Source organism: Gymnoscopelus microlampas, assembly GCF_963454915.1.
Source record: "Gymnoscopelus microlampas genome assembly, chromosome: 2".
Taxonomy (NCBI): Eukaryota; Metazoa; Chordata; class Actinopteri; order Myctophiformes; family Myctophidae; genus Gymnoscopelus; species Gymnoscopelus microlampas.
Genome location: NC_139939.1, coordinates 49875952 through 49899024, shown reverse-complemented (window position 1 = coordinate 49899024; position 23073 = coordinate 49875952). Strand labels below are relative to the sequence as shown.

Below are 23073 nucleotides of genomic sequence, written 5' to 3'. Positions count from 1 at the left end.
ATCACGTTAGAAGAAAATTGCCCCACAGCAAAAACAAGATAAAACTCCCTTTAATATGCAATGAATCATTTCAAGTAACTTTTTTTTCTTTCTAATGTCTGTTGGTAACAAAACAATACTGTATACAAACACAAAATTGCTACATTAATGTAAACAAGATATAAAAATGATTCTTATGGTAATAAAACAAGTATTTGCTGTAGAATTCCCCTTTTTATGTTTTTTCTTTTTCTTAAACCAACCTCCACCAAGCTCACGGTTAAAGTTTCAAAAATATTTCAAAACAATATGGCAACATAACATTCAAACACCTATGCTTTTTTTTTTAAAGTAATAACACTGAGATGCTAAATTCAGTGGTCTGATGTTTCAACTTTACGGGTGGATTCATGTACATTTCAGCCATGCATTTTTGATACTGCATTCTTTTACTTATGAACCATTATATATTGATTTGTTTATCCCCTGTCGTCATTCCAAATAGTTAACAGCTGTAATTGTCCTTAGTTGAAGAGGATGCCTGCTGGCTATTGTCGAGTTGTCATGCGATCTGTCCAATGTATTTCTGTGTGTGTGTGTGTGTGTGTGTATATGTGCCTAATAAAATAATAACATGAATGGAAACTGAACAGACGGTACTAACGACTTACTGCTGAAGCTGACACTCGTTCAAGGCATTAGTGAGACAGTTCCCGTGCTGGCGTGAGGAGTACAAGGTGGCAAGGAAGGAAGGCAGAAAAATGGGACAGGGGTTCTTCTCAGGTATCATTCCAAATTTTAGGTATCACATAGTTTTCCTTGTAGAACACTGACACTGGGACCAGGGAGGTTGGTGCTGGGTTAGTTACAGGAGAACCAGGGACGCATTGCTTTTTCAGGATAAGAGTCCAGCGCCCCCTCTCTCTGGGAAAATGTATCGGCCTCAGCTCTGTGCATCCTTCCTGTCAGTCTGTTGGCCTTGCAATGAGACAATACACCAGTAGGGGTTAGGGCTAGGCTATGCCAAAGTGTGGGGGCGGGGGGAGAGCATGTGGGGGGATTTGATAGGTTTATGACAGGATGAGACTGGCTGGACTGGGAGAGATGATTCTATGATAAGATATTGGATATGAACTCTAAGAATCTTTTGGAGTACTGCTCTGGGTTCACTGTTGAGATTTCAGCCCCCGCCTGTGGAGGAGAAAAGTCATGGAAAAAAAACATTTAGATTTAACAAATACCAAAACAAATCTAATGAATTATGTCAAATGACAATGCAAGGCGTGATTTCTACTCTGTGTAGTATGTACAGCAGTGTTTTTCAAATGGGGGTACGTGGAGGTAAATGAGAGAAAGTGGAGAGTTATGCTTATTGATAAAACGTTGACAAACCTGCTTATCTGTAAAGTGTTACACCAAATTAAATCAAAATCTTGACTGGCACAACTTATTGAATAAAGCAATGAAAAATGTTATGGCCACAGTTGCCTCATTGGAGGCAATAATTGCAACTCACTCCATTTCTCATTTGTAAGAAATATGAGTAATATTAATCAAGAAGGTGGGCTACTATTTATTCAAGAAGGTGGGCTATTATTCGTTCAGTATCATATGCTAGCTATGGCTTTCTCTTGCAGTTTTCAAAGCAAAGTTTCATAGTCGGTAAAAGGGGGTGCTTGGATTCAGAAATCAGGGAAAGGGGGTACAGAAGCCAAAAAATGTTTGAGAACTGATGACGTAGAGTATGTAACAAATGCCTGTTAAAATCAGGATATGGTGTTCATGCTTACTTACCCCGTGTTTCACAGTTTTGGCAGCATGTGCAGCTTTTTTCTTAGCATCATAGTGCGTGAGGATGTCAATTATAGCCATGAAGAATACCTCTTTCTTCACAGCACCTACCGCAAGGAGTAAGATACAGTAAGGAAATTAATCAGAAATGCAAATAAATTACATCTTATATACAGTATTATTTATTATTTTTTTAATTTAGAGTAGACCCTTTTTCTCCCCAATTCAGTCATTATGCCAATTATGCCAATTGATTTCTCCCCACATAGATTTCTGTATTGTCACTGCATCTCTACTGACTCACCTGCCAGTGAGGAGCCCCCACCAGGAAGACGTAGAGCCTTCGTCCTACTCCTCCCGCCCAACACTCCCCTCTGACAGGTGCCGCCCCGGCCCGTAGGAGTACGTGCAGTGACCGATATCACCCTCCCCGCCTGGCTTCCCTCCCCCGAACACGGGCCAATTGTGTTAGTGTAGACGCTCTACAAAGCCGGATGCACCACGGTGAATTCGAACCCACAACCTCCGTGGTGGTGTGCAGTGACTTTACCACTGTGACACCCGAGTGCCTATACAGACTACTACATGTTTGTGATGTGTGTATGTTAGAGATGCGCGGATTGCGTGGATTTGGGTCATACAAAGTAAAATATTCATTAATAGCGGGTTAGGATAGAAGAAATAATGTGGAAAATATTAATGCCATCTATCTATAGGCCTAATATAGATCTATATTAAAGCTTTTAAAAAGTGTGAAATTTGTGTGCGTGTTTGAAGTATTTTAATGTGAAGTAATTTTTCCATCAGGAACGAATTAGCCACCTACACGTGCCAGCACCTGGGGTCCTTACAAACAACAACAGTGGAACTTATAGACCAAGCCCCCAGAACCACGGTAGAACAGTGAAGGCCGCCGTCGCGTGGTGGTCAAATCTTGAGATTGCAAATACTTTTGCATTTAAAACGTTACTGCGCATGCATCTATCGTCTGAAACGCTAGTACGCCTGCTCTATTGGCTCTAATATTATTATATATATATATATATATATATATATATTATAGGAAGTAGTGGTACTTCAGGGTGCTTCATGCTCTTATGACCGACTCACAATTTATGCACCGCCATGCAAAAGGTGTTGCGGGCAGAGAACAGTACTCCAAACAAACTGACCTTCTGCACCTTAATCCCATGTATAACGCACAAACTTTTTTTTGTTTTTTTATTGCGCTCTTTTCTCTCTAAGCACCTTAGCGTCTATAAGTATATCATGCACAGTATACATACATTGCTGCTATGCTCAGGCACCTTAGTTTGTTTCTTATCTCAGGTACTTTGTAAATATGTAGATAAATTGTTTTTGGCCTTCTATTGTTCTCTTGTTCGATCTCCTTCCCACTTGCCCCCTACCCCTCTTCTTCTTCTTCTCTCTCCCCACTCTTCTTTCTACGGAATTTAACGTTGCGATGGGAATGATGTACAAAAACGAATTTCACCCACTTTTTTACCTTGTAAACCTGTGATGTGACAATAAACCTGATTCTGATTCTGATTCTATGCAGTGGGCGCAAAGGCAGCTTAAGTGAGAGTGGGAGACTACATTTTACGGACAATTTAAGGAATAAAAGTTCGGCGAGGGAGTGATTTAGTGAAGTTGTTAACCCTGCCGACGAGTCAAGTGCCAATACAATACAGCACTTGCAAAAGTTGCACGTGAGAGCGTGATGGAAGAGGAGGGCTTGCCGTTACCATGGATATGTAGACAGTCATTGACTGTCTACATATCCATGGTACACTGAAATTGTTTGGAGTACAGTACAAGTACTTATCCATAATAATCCAATTGCCTACAGTACAGTTAGAGCGGCCTCCGTAGTTTGGAGTGCTGCGCGAAAAAAAGAAAACAAGAAAAAGTGCTCCTCGGAGCACAGGTCTAGCCAGGTCAGGTACGTTATTCTGGCCTCCTGGTGGCGCTATAATAGGCCAATGTGAAAAGGGTGCCAACCGTGCCATTTATTCTTAGGCCTTTCAAGGCAATCTGACACTGTATTCATGAAAAAGAAAAGTGTTTTGCTAAATTAGACCTGCTGGTGGCACTATAACAGGCCAATGTGAAAAGGGTGGCATTTCTTCCTCAGCCTAGTGGGAATGTGCGTGTGAAATTTCACGGAAATCGCAAGCTGCGTGCATAGTTTGAGGCTTTTTGTTAAAACGGACCAATCCTGCAAACTTTGGAAGCCAACCTTAGCCAATGAGGATGGAATATGTGAAATCGGACAGATCCATGTTGATCACATGACTGTAGAGATACTGTGTACCGATTTGCATGACGTTTGGATAACATCTGTAGAAGTAATATGAAAAATTGGGTTTTGCACAAATCGGCCTCCTGGTGGCGCTATAACAGGCCCATGTGAAAAATTTGGGGCAGAGGTTCTGAATTGGCATCCAGGGAGTGTGTGTGCACAGTTTCGGAGCGACCGGGCCACTGCTAACACACGGACAGGACACACGGACGGACACACAGACAGGACACACGGACGGACGGACGGACGGACAGGGGGTAAAACATACTCTCTTGCAATGCCTTTCGGCCTGGCCGAGACAAAAACACGGACGGACGCCCCAATCATAAAAAAATAATGATTTGACAACTACAACTACATATTTATCTTCCTAGTATTTGCTGATCATTTAGGGATACGCACAACATCTTTATTACACTGGATAAGAGTGTCGCCTACAAAGAAAATGCGTAAAAGCTGACATAGCCACAGCACGTTGGAGGTCAGAGCGTTGGGAAGAAGAAACTCACTATCATAGCTCTTGATTGCGTAGACATCCACAGAAGGGTCAAACTCTCCTGGGCCGAAGAATCCACCAAAGTTGAGGGGGTTTCCGGGGCTGTCGGGTGGGGTGCCAAAGGAGCCAGTCAGTGCTCCTCCACCCATTCCGTCGTTCTCGTATTCATCCTCATCTCCTACACCTTCTACATCCATCTCCTCCTGCTCTGCCCTGTCCACATCATGGATGCCCACCAGCATACTGTAGTCCATAATCTTCAGGGTGGCCAGGAACTGACATACACAAACACACACACACAAACAATAACATTACATTTTGGTAAACATACACAAGCTACTTGCCAAATGCTGTTATATTTTTGTTGTCTCTGGTAGATGCATGAAACCCAACAGTCAGGTAACAAGCCAATTCTACCGACTTCTACAATAACATTTCACTGGTTCACTGGATGACGAAGTCATAAATTATGCTAAATAGATTAAAATGTACTCATCTTGCAGTTTCTCACCTCTACATCACGCTTTAGCTTCTCCAAGAAGTACTTCCTGTTGTCATCTCCTATCTGCAGTTTATGTCCCTCATTCAGAAAGTCGTTATCTTTGAAGGTGGGCAGCTCCTTGGCCTAAAGACAAGGGACATTAAGACCATCTTGCAGGAAAAAATTGAGGCATTGTTTTATAAAGTGCAGTCATTCTTAGTCAGGTGTAGCTAAACAACTAACAGCATTGATTCAAGGCCATACAATGGCGGGATTATTTATAACTATTTGCTATAGTCCATTCAAGAACAGTTTTCATCACATAGAAGTGAAACACACCTTTTCTTTGTCGCTGGCTTCCCTTGAGACTGTAGAACCCTAAATGCCAGAAAAACAGACAGATTGGATACAAATTAATATAAATCAAAAGCATTGCTAGGGTCTCTTGGTCTCGTAGACAGCATGCCAATATTAGAAAATGGGCTGTCTCCAGAGAATACTTTGCAGGCACAAACATTTGCTATAAAAGGTTTGTAAAACAGTCAAGAAGTGTGCAGTGAGTGTGGCATGTTTAGTGTTACTGTCAGGGCTTTAGAAACCAGACTAAGCTTTAGCACAGGAACAGTTATCAGCTTTTTGGAGTTGAACCGTTTTTGAAATCCCATGAAATGTAAGGAATGACGGCCAACACTCTGGAGTTTGTGCTCACATTCCTTCTAGTTTTAAGCTAGAAGGTTTCTTTGTCACTACTCATGCAGGCACAAGCAGCGAAATGCAAGTGTGGTGAGGTCTGCAAAATACTGTGCAACATCAACATAACAATAATAAAGCTAAGATGATATAACATAAGAAAAAGCCTCATGAAGAATGACTATTGCAGCAATAGCAACATCATCATATCAAAACAAAATTTGCAATGAGGCATAACCATGTGTACACTACAGATACCTTTTACATGAAATTGTGCAATATTGGTTTGAGCAATTTGTACAGGAATAACTCAGTTCAGAGTGCCAACACACTTATTATTATTTCCCCCCCTCCTTATTCCTATTGTATCTTGTTTGTGAACAGAGCTAGAGACAGCAATCAGTTGAACTGAACGGCCACCGAGTAGCTCTTCCACCTACGAGATGACAAGCATTTTCCCCTTCATGGTCATGGTCACCCCCGCCCCCTCCCCTCCCTGACAGTTTTGTTACCAGTAGAGTTACTCCCTCTTCAGAAAACACTATATTGTTTCTCTGTTACTCTGTGCAAGTCTGATTAATGTGAAATATCCCTCTCCTGTTCTATCAAACTACAACCTAGATAAAGAGGTCCCAAGTGTTTGTTCTAAATAAAACACACAATATGAGCTCATTATTCATATTTAGATATCTAAATGCATTTCAGTAAGCAAATATTTAGTTATGACTCCACTGATGATATTGCCAGACAGATTCTCTAAAGAATAATGAAAGTTGCTCCAACGTTGACATGTTTTTTTTACTATATTATTTGAAGTGATGCACACACAGCAATCTGTAACACATTGAAGTATATGTTCCTACCTTCAGGTCATACTTGCGATGTACAGTGAGGCGATGGCTGAATACATTCCGTGTCACTACCATGTAGGTCTCCACACCATCCACTGTTAGCCTGTACATGCCCAGAAACTGAGGGAGCAGTGTGCTGCCGTGACATTCCACAATGAACTGAAATGGATACATTGCAGAGAGCAAGAGAGTCAGGAATCAAGAGTGAGGAATTGTTAAAGGTTCTATGACATTCATTTTCACTTTTTATTTTTTATGTTTTTTGGGGGGTTTTATGACCTCAATTACACCCAAAAAATCTGAACTTTGAACATTCAGTGGATTTTCTGTGGTCTGGGGTTTACTGAATAATTAGGCTGAAAAGTAATCCGAGCTTGGCCCTTCGACAGTGAGGTCACTGTCGATTAATCCCGCCCACTCTCCTCCTCGCCCCTTCCCTCCCCTATCCTTTCCTTTGGGGGGGGCGGAGCAGAGGCGATGATTGACAGGCAAAATCCCTCACCAGCGACACTCGCAGGCAAAGATTTATTTTTTCATTGCAGTTGAAAAGGCTTTAGAAATGTGAGAGAAAAACACCTGCCATGGATCAATGGAGTGGAATTTTTTGTTAAAATGTTTTAAATTTTTTTGTTTTAATGTGTGGTAAAACTGAACGTCATGAAACCTGGTGAAAAGTCATTCAGGCGTGTGATCATTATCACCTACTTTGATAAGGTTATCAAACTCAGAAACTGACAATACACATTTCAGTGCATGTGTACAGACGTGTATACGTACGTGCATGTCATTGTCATGAGCAACACAAGTTCAGAAACGACCTCACTTTGTCTGATTGGTAGGTCACATTTACAGGTGAACCCATCATTATTAAAGCAGCACTATGTAACTTTCCTCTTCTACCCTGGATTTGAACCTGGTTTCCTGCTTAAGTGCTGAAATGTTGACCATTGAACTAATAGAGCCTGCCTGCTTGCTTGGGGGATAAAGTGAATATGGACTATCAGGCCAAAGTTCTTGTCAGATCCTGTGTCTAGGTGAGACTTGACCTTTGACATGATCAAATATCTCAATAGAAGAGCAGGGAGACAAAATACAATCACGCCAATTGTATAAGTTATATCGTATTAACACATTGCCTGCCAGAGTTTTTTCAGATTTTTAGCTGTTGCCTGCCAGGGTTTTGCCATGTTTTTGGTACCTGTTCGCGTAGCCACAGATTTTTTTCCTCCAGTATGATTGATCCCCAGATGGTTTCTAATCACAGATGAGATTCAGGTGTGGTTTCACAAATGTCAACGAGGTCATTTTGACCTCGTTGACATGTTTGGTTGATGTTTCAATATAGCTCAAAAGCAGTAGTTTTAAACCAAAAAACAAAGTGAATTGTTTGTCCGTTTGAATTTTAACATTGAAGTGAATGGAGCAGCAAATCTTCGAACATTTTTAGCTCCTAATCTGTTCATAATTCGACAAGGGTTGAAATTATAAAAAAATGCAAAAAAAAAAAAAAAATTTTTTTTTTGAAAAAAAATTTTTTTTTTTCACTTTTTTCCAAAGACGTATATATACGTCATTGGCAGGCAACAGCTGATTTCTAAATGACGTATATATACGTCTTAGGCAGGCAATGTGTTAATATACTCAAAAATTAAAAACTACAAAATTACATTTTATTCATTAATTGTTTTTACATAGTGAGGCTTTAACACACCCTAATGTCAAGTATGCTGCATTTCAATAGCGTACTCAAATCCCAGTTAGTTTGGTATTGCGCTGTGTGGGGGTGTGCAGTGCCGAGTGCCAATTCAATCAGAGAACAATTATGAGAACCAAAAAAACAGAAATATCTGTATCTGTCTGACAGCACGTCTGTGGAGGATGCACCGGTGTTTGGGGGGAGTGGAAAATGTTTGAAAATGTTGCCTATAATGACGTGCCCAAAATAGGGATGCTGAGGTTAATGTTGTTAAGTCTCTGCTCACACATGAAGCAGCAAGCCAAATACCCTGTTTTCACATAGCCAAAGTGCAGGAAGTTTGGTGGATTTTTTAAAATTCGTCTCATGTGAAAACGGGCACTGATCTTGTGTGGTGGAAGTTTTGGTGTTTGAAATTTCACGGCAAGCTTCCTAGTAATTCTGGCACTGTAGTGAAAACACAGCTCTACTTTATCAATATTTGAGTTGTCCTGATAGGACGTATACCTGGTGGTATTTCTTGAGGATGTTGTGCATCTCAGCTATGTCTTCGCTGGATACCGTCTTGACGACGAATCGATGATCGTAACTGGAGAGGATGCGGTTGCCAAATCGACCCTGGGAGTCGCTGTTCACCGGGGCACTCCTCGTCAGAGAGTTCTGACCCCAAATCAGAGAGCAATAGGAGACAGACATCAGAGAATGGACATTTTACTATAGTTGGTTATGAATGCAGTAATCACATTACTTTGCACGTAGCCTATTATTCCCTCTCAACAGGGAACCATGGAAAGCAAAAACAAAATCAGGAAGCATGGCATGCAGAATAAAATATCTTCAATCTGCTAATGTTTCAGACAACTGTTTCCCACAACAGCGTCCTTCAACTTATATTGTTTTTCTTTTTTTCAATGCTTGTGTGTTGTGTTATACTAGGTCTTATCATCCAGTAACCCTAAAAGTCTCCCGTCTCATTTTCAAAAAGAGATTACAAAACGATATTGACTTAGAGACACATCTCTCACCTGATAGTCCTGATCGTCAATGCAGAACCTCTCCCTGAGGTTTCGGAACACCATAGGACAGTACTCTTTGAACTTAAAGCGGCTGGGCAGATTTTCTCTGAGTGGGGCGACATGGTGACACAATACAGCCAAAACTAGTTTTGAAGAATGAAAACATAGTACTTTTTAAAGCTTGGGCTATTACAAAAAGGGACTCAAAAGGGTCAGCCATTAAACTACTACGTAGCCAAATATAATTTAAGCATTACGTAGATTAAAATCTGCTTTTAAGATTTTAATTATGAGCTAGAGACAGCAATCAGTTGAACTGAATAAACAACAGAAAATAAAGCCCCCAAAGTGTGGATATTGATTGAAACATCAACATTAAATATCTGATCTTGTGATTTTGCTGTCTTCTTTACTTCACTCAGGAGTAACTGCATAGGGAGACTGAACACTTCTGCTATACTAACAGGTGCTTTGCCATGAGGATTATTTGCATTGCAAAGCTGCTCAGTTAACTGCTCAGTGGATGCTTTGACAACAACCTCAGCATGAATACAAGCTGAACATTACACAGCAACATTTCTAGGCTGACACACTGTACAGATACAGGCCACCTCAATGGATAACATCTTGGGGCTTGAATACAGCATCTAATGTGCTGTAAAAGGCTATTTCTACAACCATTTATTTTGCCTGCATCTTGGTTCCAATGGGGTTTAATGCATGGGAGAAGAAGCTAACAGACTAGAGACAACTCATGTACGTACTTGTTAAATAGATGGTTGTCCACTTTGATCTTACTGTAGGCTTTAAAGTCATCTGGCATCAGCATTACTGGTACAGGCACGTTACTTAACTCATTGATCTGAGGGAGAATGACATCAGAAAGATTGATCAGAATAGAATCAAGACAAAAACCCTTACACATTAAGAGAGCCAGGACGAAGAAATAAATCAAAACGATAGCCACTATTTTTTGCACAAATTGCACAGTTGTTTTGTCAATAACACATAAAATAAATTAATAAAAATAGTGGAAATAGACCCCTTAACAGACGACGTCACACTGATAAGAACCAGTATGCGCGCAACCAGTATGTGCGCAATGAAACACATTCTGTCAGGTCTCGCTAGGACGCGCCTCACTAGCCAACACACATGAGGGGGTTGGGGTGTGCTGAAACCAGCGCACCCCGGAACAACAGGGTGGGAATTGATTGCGTGAAACAATCACCTGTACATCCAGTCTCAATGTTAGTAAACAAATAATTGGTCTATAGCCATTCTACAAGCATGCTCACACGTATTTCCGCAGTTAAATGAATGCTTGGAAATGTATGAACATTTTTCAACAAACGATTATGATTATGATTATGTGCAAAGGTATTGCGATCTCAAATAACTACGATTATGTAATAATTGCGACTGGCCTACCTAAGCAAGCAATTTCGTAGAAAAATGTTATAAGTTAATAGAACCTTTATTATGGCTTTAAACATCCAAAAAATAATATAATATGGAGCAAGTCAATGCAAAAAACTAAAAAGTATATGCACGGCTGCCCAGGAGACAGTTGTGAGTCTGTAATTGTAATTACTTTTAATAAAAACTTTTTATTTTATTTTATTGTTGTTTGCTTTATTGTTAAATTGGTTCTAACTGTAATTGTATTCTTGCTCTGTAAAGCACTTTGTGCTGCATTTCATGTCATGAAAGGTGCTATACAAATAAAGTTCAGCAAACACAGCACAAAAATCTGTTGAATTATATTATATTTAAAATATTTGTTGTATCGAAGATAGCTTTACACTAAATTACTCTGAAGTAGAACATGTTCAAGGTACCATGTAAAGTGACCAATCATACCACACAGTCAATGTCACACCTTATCACTGGCCTTGAGTGTGAAATTACAGCCACAGAGCAAACAAATAAGGATGGATGGGTTCTAAAGGCTTCCAAAATTAAACTGCATGAAACGAATAATGCTACTGGCATTGGTGCAACTGTTAATGTACCCCACTTGTGTGATTAAGAAGTAACAACTTGCTGAATGAAATATGACCTCATATGAAACATTACAATACATAGTATCTTTCTAACATGGCTAAAACAAATTGACAATGTATGTCACATTGTCAATTTGTCATCCTACCCACATCTGGATTTATAAACAGAATTTGACTGAGAGCCAATTAATAGACTAACTGGCACAGAAGCTCAAATTCTCTGAACTTGGAAGCCAATCAAGCCATATTTAGATTTGAAGAGGCCGATATTTGTGAAACAAAATCAGATCACCTAATCTCCCAACAGTGTCACACATGGGGTGTACTGCATGTGACACAAACATACATGTACACTGACGAAGTCAGCTCACAACCATTAAGACATGATGATGGATGTGAACTGCTCCAGTATCACAACTAGGGCATCATTAAAATGCATACATCTTATCACTAAAAGAAGAGAGAGAGCTTTGATGAGAAGAAGTCTGTCTGATCTGTCTTGGATCAGATTACCACCCACACCTCTAATCAGTGGCTCTATCTACCCACATGCCCACTGCTCTGTTCCAACTTCTCAATGCAAGCTTGAAGCTACAATAACTATAATTTTTCAACAAGTAGGTGTACATATATTTTATCGACACAGCAAGTGTCAATTCCCTTACCAGTGCTTATGAAACTAATAGGCTTATTGCTGAATGTCGGGTGTTGTTTGTGGTTTATACAATACCGCTTCCAATCATCAGCTCATAAGCTTGATACAGTGCTCACTTACATAAAAGGCAATGTTCAGAAATGAATTTGTGGAATGAGATATTAGTATCATACCACCTGCCAAATGCTGGTAAAATGTGTCGGTGGTTGGCATGTTTCTCTACTATACCACACATTTTTTTCCCTGGTCAAAATGATCATACTTGAGTGGTACAATTGTTAAAGTGTTAAGAAATGTTTGGAACCCATCAATCACTGTGGCCAGAGGTCAGCTTCTTGACCTGTTATTTTGGCAGTGAAAGAGAGACCTTTGTTAGTCCCACGGGGGGGGGGGGGGTTCCATTTCAGCTTCACCCAGCTGATGGCTACTCAGATGGTTATGATGAGCGCTGGGAGGGGAGCAGTTAGGGATTAAGTGTCTTGCTCAGAGACATTTCCGACACATAATAAACTGCCGGGAGGAGAACCGGTGACCTTCTCATTACCAGACGGCCTCGCTCTACCCACTACGGCTCGGTTGCCCCAGACACTGAACACTAGAAGTCAGTCTCATGGTCAATATTACCTTCATCAGCAAGTCAATGAACAAGAACCTCTAGGAGGATCTAGAAGGAGGTGATCACGTCCTTGAAGAAACTTATGTATGAACAATATATTTCATGTATCAAAAAGTGGCCTGGGAAGGCATATCACACAAGAGAAGCTGTTTCAATTGGACAACTTAAGGGGGTGTGTCCATTGACAAATGACTAAATTTCTAATTAAAGGATGACCAACTGACCACTGTTGACATCATCCCTCTTTCCATAAGCTCATAGACAGAACTCTGCTAAAAACAAATGTGATATGTTTTGTTTCTGCTCTAGCCTCTATTTATAGGCTGGTGGTGTGCATGGAGCTGAATCACAGATGGTGCATGCACTGAGCAAAGCATCAGTCAGTCGCTTGGTTTTTCCAGTGATTTGTTCTATTTATTTATTTTTTTAGAGGTGGCTTGCCTTTCCTGCAAGGATGCTGCATTGGATCAAAAGCATGGGCCGCCTTTATTTGGGTGAAGTCAGTGACGACTGACGACGACTCCAGTGGTCTCTCACACTATAACTCAGTGTGGTTCTCAACCTTTTCAGGCCGCAAACCCCCAAAATAATCATATTTGAACTGGGGACCCCCCACTCTGATATACTCGTAATCAGTATATCTTGTTTGACTCGGTTCCACACAGATAAATATTGTGAAAATAGCCGATATACAATACAAGCTCGCAACGCCTCTTTCTTATATTATTTGTCAATTTGGCCAATGTCTGACCAGTTTTTGGTCTTTTTCAATTCTTGTTTTTATTTTTATTTTTAGGTATCACCTTAAATTGTCATTTACTGTCATCTGCCCCCCCCCCAGGTGAAATGTGGTTCTCCAGTGTTATAACTTGCAGCTCTACCTGTCACACCCCTCCCTCCTTCCCTCCCTCCCTCCCTGCCTGCCTGCCTGATCAGACGCATGAGAAAGGGAGCAGTGCAGATCACGACTAAGCTCCGTATTAATATTCACTGACTGAAATGTACGACTGGCTTTAGTTTCAACCCCTACAATCAATAGTCAGTTCGCTAAAAAGGTACAAATAAATAACTTGCAGAATTGAGACCGTTATCACAGCTACAATAAGAGCTGCACAGACAGAATAGATCCACATCCCATCCATGCATGGGCTGGATGGATGTGGGCCAACATACTAGCCATGGTTGCGACCAAGATGCTGCTCGCAGGCGGGCTAGCTGAGCTCTGTCAGCACATATCGGTCAAAGCAGCCACCAAGTACCTGGCAAACAGCCATCATCACCCCATAAACCAGTGGTTCTCAGCCTTTTCAGGCCGTGGCCCCCCCAAAATAATCACATTTAACAGGGTGGGGTCCCCCCATTTTGTTTGACTCGGTTCCACAGATAAATATTGGGGAAAATAGCAGATCCACAAGCTCATAAATGAGCTTGTAGATCGGCTATTTTCACAAATGATTCCAATGTTATTTGACAATTTGGCCAGTTTTTATAGTATGGTTGATTGTTGCAGTAATTATATATATATATTATTATTTTTTGACCGTATTAAAAAAGGTCTTAGAAGTCCTTCAATTGTCACCTCACTGTCATCTGATCTGGACACCCCACTCCCCAAAAAAATCATGTGGTGACCACCCCTGGGGGTACCGACCCACAGGTTGAGAACCACTGCCATAAACTACAGTAGTCGCTAAGTTACATGACTGACTGACTGATGGCAGCATGTCAGTCACCCAGTTGCTTTGATAGATGGCACAGCAGCTGGCTAATCCAGCCCAGCCAATCTAAAATCAAAACAGCACACAGTCAGGGGTTTAAGTGAACTTAAGCTGGCTGAGGTAGAAGGGAAGGTAAACAAAAATCGTGACATATTTACCGTATGGTTGACACCCCACATTAAGACGCTGAGAATGGGCTCGCTGGCGCGGAACAACTTCACTTTCTGTCCGATAAAATGTTTCTTTTTCGTCTTGGTTTTGCTGGCGCTCACCGGCGCAGCGCTGGTACAGTTGGATGCCATGTCTGTGTGTGTGTGTGGGGCTGGGAATTTAAACACTGTGTGAAGCCTCCTTTACAACTGAACAACACTGTTAAATGTGTTTTTTTTTTTAAGTTAAGAGCGTTAAAATCTTATAAGTGCATCATGTTATTATAAGCTCGTCCCAACTCGCGGTTGTCTCTGAATCGTATGATATGTTCGGTGGTAAATCAGCGGTGTTGCAGCTCATTGTGCGCCGTCACCACCCTTCCTTCCTCCCCGGGTTGGGAGCAGCACCAGGCCACGGTGTGGTTGGGTTTAGATCAGCGGGCACACAGAGCGAGCTGGACGGCCATCAGGACACCTTCCTACCCGGTGCCGGGACTCACACGACCCCCGTAACCTTCTGCTGTCCTGTCGTTCTTCTCGTCTGCCACCCGAAGCGGTTGGAGGTTGTTTTATTTTGAGGTGAGTAATCCCATTATGATACTGCTCTGAGATTGTTGTCACCACCACCAGCTTTTGGGGGTCTCTCCTCCTCAAGATGGCCGTCTCTGATCGCACTTCGCAGTGGGATTGCGCCCCCAACGGGCTGGAGCGTAGAACTACAAGGACTCAAAAGCTCCCAGGTCTACGCCAGCGTTGCCATGTCGGCTTATTATAAGCGACTTTGGGCTTGTTCTTCTGTAAAGTTGCTTGTAAATATTGGTAGTTTGGGCTTGTTTCTAACGTGTACTTGCTTATTTAGGCTTGCTTCCAAATGTATTTATTTTTTGGACCAGTGGTTTTCAAATATTTTCATAAATGTTTTGTGCCAGGGAGCATTTGTGTTGTTTGAATGTTTCAAACATATTCAAAATATTCCACATTTATTGAAAATAGCAGATCTACAAGCTCACAACGCGTCGCATCGGAGCTTGTAGATCGTCTTTTTTCAAATAGCCGATGCATAGGTTTAAAGTGCTCATGTGGCCTAGTTGCTTCTTTTGGGCCTGTTTTCCTAGACCTGGTTTCTTATTTCTCTCACAAAAATATGGCAACACTGGTCTACGCGAGATGAATACATTTATGAATTTAATGCGTTGGGCCTGGCTATCAAACAGTACTTAATACTTTCCATATTTTTTCTTGCAAAATGTATATATTTTTTAAATGTGGAGCAGTGAAGCATTTTTATGCAAAGTGAAAATGCATGCAAAATCACAATTTGTGTTTAATACTGTAATATTATCAGACTGTTAACAGATAGACCTTTATTGAACATGAATAATTCAACACAGGTTTGATGTAGAGATAATGAAAGATGTTCTGCTGTATGAATTGGTCTAATTTGTATTTCATATTATTAATATGAATAATGATTAATAATACAAGTATTCTTCTTCTCATTATTATTGTTGTTGTTGTTATTGTCTTTTTAAAAAATGAAATGGAAAATAAAACAAAATTGTTCCTCTCAAATGCAGAATAGAATCTCAGGCAAAAAGGGGGCGTGGTAGGAATATAACGCCAATATGAATGACCAGATGAGAAATATATTTTTCTAATTATATAATTGTCGCAAGAAAAATTAAGCTATGGGCTAAATTTAACAATAATATAATAATGATGGATGTAAAATGTAGCATGGTAGTGAAAACCCTGTATGTAACGTTGCCAGGTTATGTGAGAGAAATAAGAAAATAGGTCTATGAAAATCAGCCCAAAAGAAGCGACTATGGGCCTGACATGAGCACTCTAACCCTATACATTGGCTATTTGAAAATAGCTGATCTAGTAGATATGCTATTTTCAAAGACAAATTGGTAATATTTAGGAATATTTTCAAATCCACAAAATCTTGTATGGGGGTTTCTCTGGCACAAAATATTTTCAAATCCACAAAATCTTGTATGGGGGTCTCTCTGGCACAAAATATTTTCAGAAGGTTTGGGTCTACAAATACATATTAATTTGGGGGGTCCTTGACATGAAAATGTAGTGAACCACTGGTTTAAACAACCATTAGGAAACAAGCCCAAATAAGCAACTGCACTTTAGAAACAAGCCCCCAAAAAAACGCAACTACTATTTTCAAGGAACTACAGAAAAACAAGCCCAAAGTCGCTTATAATAAGCGGACATGGCAACACTACCCTGGATGCCCCCCCTTGAACACAAGGCGACAAAATAATATCACGTGATCCAAAATGGGCGGTCCTCTGCCTGGTACTGAAAAAAAAAAGCCATTTTCTGGCGCTGCTGCAAATTCTAACCAAACCAAGTCCAAATAATTCACCTGGATCCTCGTCCTGGAGGAACGTGGAACTTTTATGTCACATCAGGTAAGAACGAAGCACCGGCGATCGATCTTTATTCAACGCGATGCACGGGTTTGCTGAAACACACACAAAAGTGCACGGTGTCACATTTTGACTCTCTCTTGTTCGTGTCTCTCTCTCTCTCTGATACAACACTGTCAGTGGATTTAAGATGGCTGCTTTGTGTACCAGTGTGATTTTTTTGTGTGCTTTACCTCTCTCTAGTAATAAAGCCCTTGTCTTTAAACATATTTTTCCTCTGACCCCCGATTATTTACACGGGAACGCACTGCCCGAAATTCAAATGCTCTTTTTGTTGGACCGCTGGTTGAGTAACAGAACTGATGGACGAGATGAGGCCACACAGGGGCAATTGAATAGTAGGGTCCTGTGCAGAGTAGTAGACCCTGCATTTGATACGCTGGTGTAATTCTCAACACACTATTTGAGTGTTTTTTCAACCCTTTTCATGTCAAGGTCCATTATTTATTCGGCATTTGAGCCGCGGACCACCGTTTGATGAGATTTTGCCTCTCAGACCCAATAATGAGAATGTTTTGTTATCGTTGGATACGATTTTGTCCACAATTCCATGCTGTATTGATGTGGTACCATAGGAGAGATAACAGGCAAACGTTGATCAAAATAACAATTCTTCAATTAAGTCATGCAGATGTTGAACAATAATTTAACTCTTGAGAGCGTAAAATGAAACCAAATGGACCCGTAAGGGTTTCATTTTACACTCTCAAGAGTAATAAGGGTCCATTTGGTTACCAACTCTCCATTATTTAGCTGGGTACCACCTGGAAACTCCTCAAGGCCTGGACCACTGGTTGAGAACCACTGCACTGTTTGTTGGCAAATCTACAGCAGAAAACGAAACGACAGATTATTTTTTGATGCAGGCATTGAGAAGGAAACAGTCAACTACGACAAGGAAATAAACAATAGTTGAGACAGACATAGTTAAAAGACATTTTATGTCATATACAGCAGACCTATGGTACCTAATGAGTAATTACTAATTTGCTTCTTCTGCAGATATTTCCAGATGGATAAAATGCAACCCAACCGTATTAAAATCACAGATCTTAATCCAAATCTCACATGCCCACTGTGTGCTGGTTACTTCATTGATGCTACAACCATTGTAGAGTGCCTGCACTCATGTAAGTTTCATTTAAATATATGAACACATTCAATATAATGGATGCAAATGTATATTATGTACCGTAATGGCATTGGTATATTATGCATAAACATTTGTCGGTAAGCAAACGGATCCAGACTTTTTCAGCACAGAGCTCTGTTCTGGAATCTCATTCTCCTCTCTCCCTGCCTGCTCTGTACAGTTTGTAAGACATGTATTGTTGCCTTTCTGGAGACGAACAAGTTCTGTCCTCGATGTGATGTCCAGGTACACAAGACGTGTCCACAGCTCAGCATCAGGTAAATCAAGCAAAGTTTGCATGAGGTTGCACTTTTAAATACAAACAAACAACATTCTCTTCAATAACTGATTTACTTTTTTTCCAGAGCGGATAAAACTCTACAAGATATTGTGTACAAGCTTGTTCCTGGTTTATTCAAAGGTGAGGCCACATTTGCCAAGGGAAGAGGGAGCAAAATTGTGAAGCAAAACGAGTAGAAGAAACATTTGTTTTGTCCTTTGTTTATTCCTGTTGATGTGCTGCGTTCACAATGGTAAGAAAGCCTAGAAATCTTGTTTTTGTCTGTGTTGAACTTAGATGAGATGAAACGGAGGCGGGACTTTTATGCAGAGAACCGAGTTTTGGAGCCAGGAGAAGTTGTTGAGACCTTTAACATCGCAGAGGATGAAATCATCAGCCTCTCTATACAGTTCTATGAGAGGAACAAGTCAGTACTTCAATACAACTAAAATAACAATACTCAATTGTATTTCTAATGATCAATTTATGATTTTTTTTTTATACAAAATTAACTAAAGAAAAAGTAATTCTGAGGCAAACGCACATACTCAAAAGAACACTATTAGAGACGAGAGAAAATCATGGCTTTAAGTTTGTCCTTTAATTATGCTTTGTTTATTCAAATTGTGAATTTTTTAGATACATTAAAAATAAACTTGTAAGCAGTGTGGATGTATGTTCCCAAGATTTGCCTGAGAAAATGATTAGTTGAAAAAGCTATGGTAGAATGTTTCACAGAAATTGTCTGGTGTGTGTGTGTGTGTGTGTATTGAAACAATTTTTTCATAACCTCTTTTTTCTATATACCCACAGAAATAATGATAGACAGCATTCAGATGTGGATGGAGACAAGGTAGGAAAGTTTACTGAAGCAATACTTGAACAGACACAGAATTGGCACAGACACTCATGTTGTTTTTATGGTGTTGCCGTATGTTCGTCGATTTACCACAATTTTCTCTCTTTTTTTCAGGCCAATGGCAAGCGTTTCCTGCAGTGCCCGGCAGCTATGTCTGTCATGCACTTAGCAAAATTTCTTCGAAGCAAGATGGACATTCCCAGCAGTTATCGGGTAATGCAACAGCTTCTCACAACAGCTTCTCACAATATTCTTCTATATATATATACACTCTTGATTTTTAAATTCATGAATACATTTACTTTATTTATTTATTTACGGGACAGTGCATGGTAATGAACATTCAATACATACGGTACAAGAATTTAATCAATTGAACATGATCTCGTGTAAACGTGCACGGATTGAGCTAGAAGCTAATTCCCATCCGTAGTGTGTAATGTGAATGTAATAATGTAGTTATTTAGTTTGACTGCAACATTAGAAAGAAATCTAACCAATGTGACAAGCTGACAGATTGATGTTATTTTGTGGTCTCATAACTTGTCTTTCCTCTGTTATACAGGTAGAGGTGTTGTATGGGGATGAGCCCTTGAAGGACTATTACACACTCATGGATATTGCCTACTTCTACGAGTGGAGACGAGTGAGTGTCATACATTTACGCAACCTTAAATACAATCTGTTTTTTATTACACTTGTTTGGTCAAGTATCAGTGGATCTTCTGGTCTTATCAGAAGTCAGGTTAGGTTGAAAATTGTCAAAGCATGAACATTGCTTTTTGGCTGTTAGGCTTGAGTAACCAGTGTTAGTAGCCCATTTGATTAAACAGGTACACACACAAAAACATTGTTTATTCAGGGTTCTTTGCTATGTTTGAGGTTCTATATAGCACCGCTATACAAAGAACCTTTAATGAGTTTACCTGTAGCTACTACTGCGAGCGGCAACTGGGATGTGTGCATGATTAATTCAATGTCCAGAGCGCTTGCTTCTTTTTGGATATGTCAATCCATGTAGTCCAATACTATTTAACAAAGATGTTCTTTCCAGCATTCAAACCCATAAAGATACATGAAAACTCATTAAACAAAAAAACATTGAATGCTGACCTGCACGGCAACATAAACACGGTCAAAAACGGTGTGGCCTTCCCCCATTGCACACCTGGCTCCCACTGTGATTAACATGATGTCATTATTACCAAGGCCACAACCTAGGCATGATGCATTTAAATAAAATGAAACTAAATAAACAAATTGTATGTTGGCTCCAACTCACCCTGTTCTTCATCTTAGTTTAGGCACCTCTGTAGGTTCGTTGTCGTTCTTGCCATCTTTTTAGCCGACTTCGACTCTAGGCCATTCGGTTCACTTCAGCCAAATAAAACGAAAAAGGAATATATAAGAATAGAGTCGAAGCAGCTGCTTGAAGCTTTTATAGCAGTACTTAGAATATGCGGGAACTTCAGCTTAACAACGCACATCTATTCGGAACCCAGTTTAGTCTCCTCTAATGGCTCTACATAACACCATTTGACAAAGGTGATACATAACAACTTCCTTTCCTATTTAGCACCATTTTTGTTTAGTGAAGGGAATGGGTTATATGGTAAGAAAGTGCCTTGTTTCAATATGAAAGCAAAACAATAGCGACGTTAAAACAAATTAGAAGTAAAATGTAAAATAAATTAGAAGTAAAATGTAAATTGTAAACGATCAAATGCTATTTTGATGCAAGTGAACTAAGCTACTACATAAGAGCCAGCACTTATGATCTCTGTACCTCCTTGCAGACTGGACCTATCCCCTTGCAGTACTTGGTCAAACCCACCCGAAAGCGCAGGAGGGTGTCCTTGTCTGCTGTCCAGGGCCACTCCGATGGTGTCAACACCAGCCCCACCTCAGAGAGTGACACACACAGCGACAAAGTCCACAGTCCTGCCGTTGCTCAAGCTTCCAGGGCCTCGTCGCTGCCCAGCCCTGCATCTCACAGCCTCACTCCTGCCCTCCAAAGCTCAAATGGTACCACAGTGTCCAACAACACTCAGCGACATTCTCTGTCCTCTAAATCGGGCAGCAATGCCCGGAAGGTGACTGTCAACGGCACCAGCTCCGCAGGTGGCAAAGAGGAGGCGAGGGGAGGTGATAAAAGTGGTTTACCTCCTCCGACCTAAACCTGCATGAAGAGCAACTGGGAGGACATTGTTTTAAATTGCTCCCTACTTCCAAGTCACCTCTCAACCAGAACAAAAAAAGAATAAACCAGGCGGAAACTTCTTCCTGGAGAAATGGGATGGAGATTATCTGTTTTCATTATTTCAGCGAAAAGACTGAAATGTGCAGCCAAATAGACGCTTGTATGTGTGTGTGTGTGTGCGTGTGTGTGCGTGCGTGAGCGTGTGGTTATGTGTGTTAGACTAGAACAATGCACACATACAAAATGTACAGTATGTATCAAATGTGAGCATGTGTGCATACATATGTATAAACTATCTTTTATACAAGATATTGTAATTGTTTTGTATTGTATATGCAGTAGTTCTGTTTCTTTCCCATAGTTCATCAACACTGAGTTGGCTTAGGTATGACTTTGGACAAAATGCTCAACTGCATTGCAGTGCAATTCACAGCATAAGTTGGATGTAAAAAGGTCTAAACCTATCGTCATGCCTTTTGACAGTCATGTTATAACTACTGTATAAGTGTTCAGTATAAGCAACCGTTCATCTGGTACTGTAGGCACCATGCTTTGTCAAGGATAGCTTGCATAAAATGTTGATGCACTTTCTCAATTTTAGACCATAAAATCCAATCCAAGCCAAACAAGTGTGCTTTACAATGGGAATGGGGGTTGTCTGTTAAAATAAAATACTGTAGACACAACCCCAAGCACTACCAAGTTGAAAAACCGAGGTTTGTCAAAGAGAGACCATGTACCTGTTCTTATGGCAGACAAAAACTCAAAAGGGATTTGATATTTCATCACATCTTTTATATTACCATACATTTCAACATTCCTTTTGTTTCTTTTGAACATACAATGATACGTTATGTTTATCAGCCATATGTGCATGTTTTAGGTCAATAAAATGTTTACTTACTAGGTTTTGACCCAAGTGTCCTGTTCTGATTTTTTAAAATTGTGCCAAATACATATGTTCACTCTAATACTCAGCAAGTATCAGCAAGAGGAGGACTTTTTGTCAACAAGTCACAAAAGGCTGTTGCTTGTAAATCCATAAAATTCTGTATGTTGGTCTAATCATACTAAAATGCTGGCTGGCCATTTAAAGTGGGTGGATATATTGGTGTCATCAAAAAGACAAGTATTTAGCTGGTGTTAATTTTCCACCCACATATTTAAGGTAATAAATAGAGCACATGTAAAGAATGAAGGAACATTTAACATACAAAAATATACTATCTAATTCATCATACCTACAATGAACACAGTAGAAAACCACAGATGTCTAGCCATCTTCCCTCCATATGGCTGAATTTGTACAAAAATATGTGTTTCACAGCTGTAAGGTTAAATACATAATTTCAAGAGTGAGCTTAAAACATAAACTGGGCAACATAAACCTAGTTGACAGATTATTGTAAACAGCATTTAGCCTACTTACAGTATATCTTACTACTTACAGTATATCCATATTTAAAAACTTTAAAAGGGCTAGCCTAGTGACACACTTGAGCACCTTTAAATTATAAATTAAGCATTGAGCATCTTGGCGTGCATAGATGATGAAAATGTAACTTAATCTTGAAATTATTTAATAAATGTAAACTGTATGATGCAATGTTGGTGCAACCATGACGTTTACAAACAGTGATTTAAGCTGAGGCTAAGTTTGGCATTAGCTTCTAATAATGCTTTGTGCTCTGTCAAGGGTC

The 23073-nt window shown here is 40.1% G+C and overlaps 2 protein-coding genes across 3 annotated transcripts; one reads left to right on the top strand and one right to left on the bottom strand.

Annotated features, from left to right (window-relative positions):
• Positions 1 to 34: 34 nt before the first annotated feature.
• Positions 35 to 15115, bottom strand: LOC311036723 (phosphatidylinositol 5-phosphate 4-kinase type-2 beta-like). The gene is made up of 10 exons (XM_084045627.1): positions 14459 to 15115; positions 10070 to 10167; positions 9315 to 9411; positions 8797 to 8949; positions 6606 to 6752; positions 5392 to 5430; positions 5083 to 5196; positions 4585 to 4846; positions 1774 to 1877; positions 35 to 1170 (listed from the first exon to the last, which is right to left on the bottom strand). Exons 1-10 carry the CDS (start codon positions 14600 to 14602, stop codon positions 1090 to 1092), a joined length of 1239 nt encoding a protein of 412 aa, XP_083901753.1. The 5' UTR covers positions 14603 to 15115; the 3' UTR covers positions 35 to 1089.
• Positions 14925 to 22287, top strand: LOC311036731 (polycomb group RING finger protein 2-like). Of its 2 annotated transcripts, none has more exons than XM_084045639.1 (9): positions 14925 to 15028; positions 17905 to 18032; positions 18216 to 18312; positions 18400 to 18455; positions 18612 to 18741; positions 19128 to 19167; positions 19288 to 19386; positions 19739 to 19819; positions 20970 to 22287. In XM_084045639.1, the coding sequence occupies exons 2-9, from the start codon at positions 17915 to 17917 to the stop codon at positions 21348 to 21350; spliced, it is 1002 nt and encodes a 333-aa protein (XP_083901765.1). In that variant the 5' UTR covers positions 14925 to 15028; positions 17905 to 17914; the 3' UTR covers positions 21351 to 22287. The 2 variants fall into 2 exon arrangements, with proteins under 2 accessions (XP_083901765.1, XP_083901764.1); XM_084045638.1 differs by lacking the exon at positions 14925 to 15028 and adding an exon at positions 16768 to 16884.
• Positions 22288 to 23073: the final 786 nt, after the last annotated feature.

What these genes read in the sequence shown, in the direction of transcription:
- LOC311036723 (XM_084045627.1), bottom strand. Translation starts at nt 14,602, where the DNA reads ATGGCATCCAACTGTACCAGCGCTGCGCCGGTGAGCGCCAGCAAAACC. An exon ending in ATCGCAAGTATGACCTGAAG is followed by an intron (nt 5,431 to 6,605) that starts GTAGGAACATAT and finishes TCTGGCATTTAG; the next exon opens with GGTTCTACAGTCTCAAGGGA. An exon ending in AAGCCAGCGACAAAGAAAAG is followed by an intron (nt 5,197 to 5,391) that starts GTGTGTTTCACT and finishes CCTTGTCTTTAG; the next exon opens with GCCAAGGAGCTGCCCACCTT.
- LOC311036731 (XM_084045639.1), top strand. Translation starts at nt 17,915, where the DNA reads ATGGATAAAATGCAACCCAACCGTATTAAAATCACAGATCTTAATCCA. An exon ending in ACATTCCCAGCAGTTATCGG is followed by an intron (nt 19,387 to 19,738) that starts GTAATGCAACAG and finishes TCTGTTATACAG; the next exon opens with GTAGAGGTGTTGTATGGGGA. An exon ending in ACTTCTACGAGTGGAGACGA is followed by an intron (nt 19,820 to 20,969) that starts GTGAGTGTCATA and finishes ACCTCCTTGCAG; the next exon opens with ACTGGACCTATCCCCTTGCA.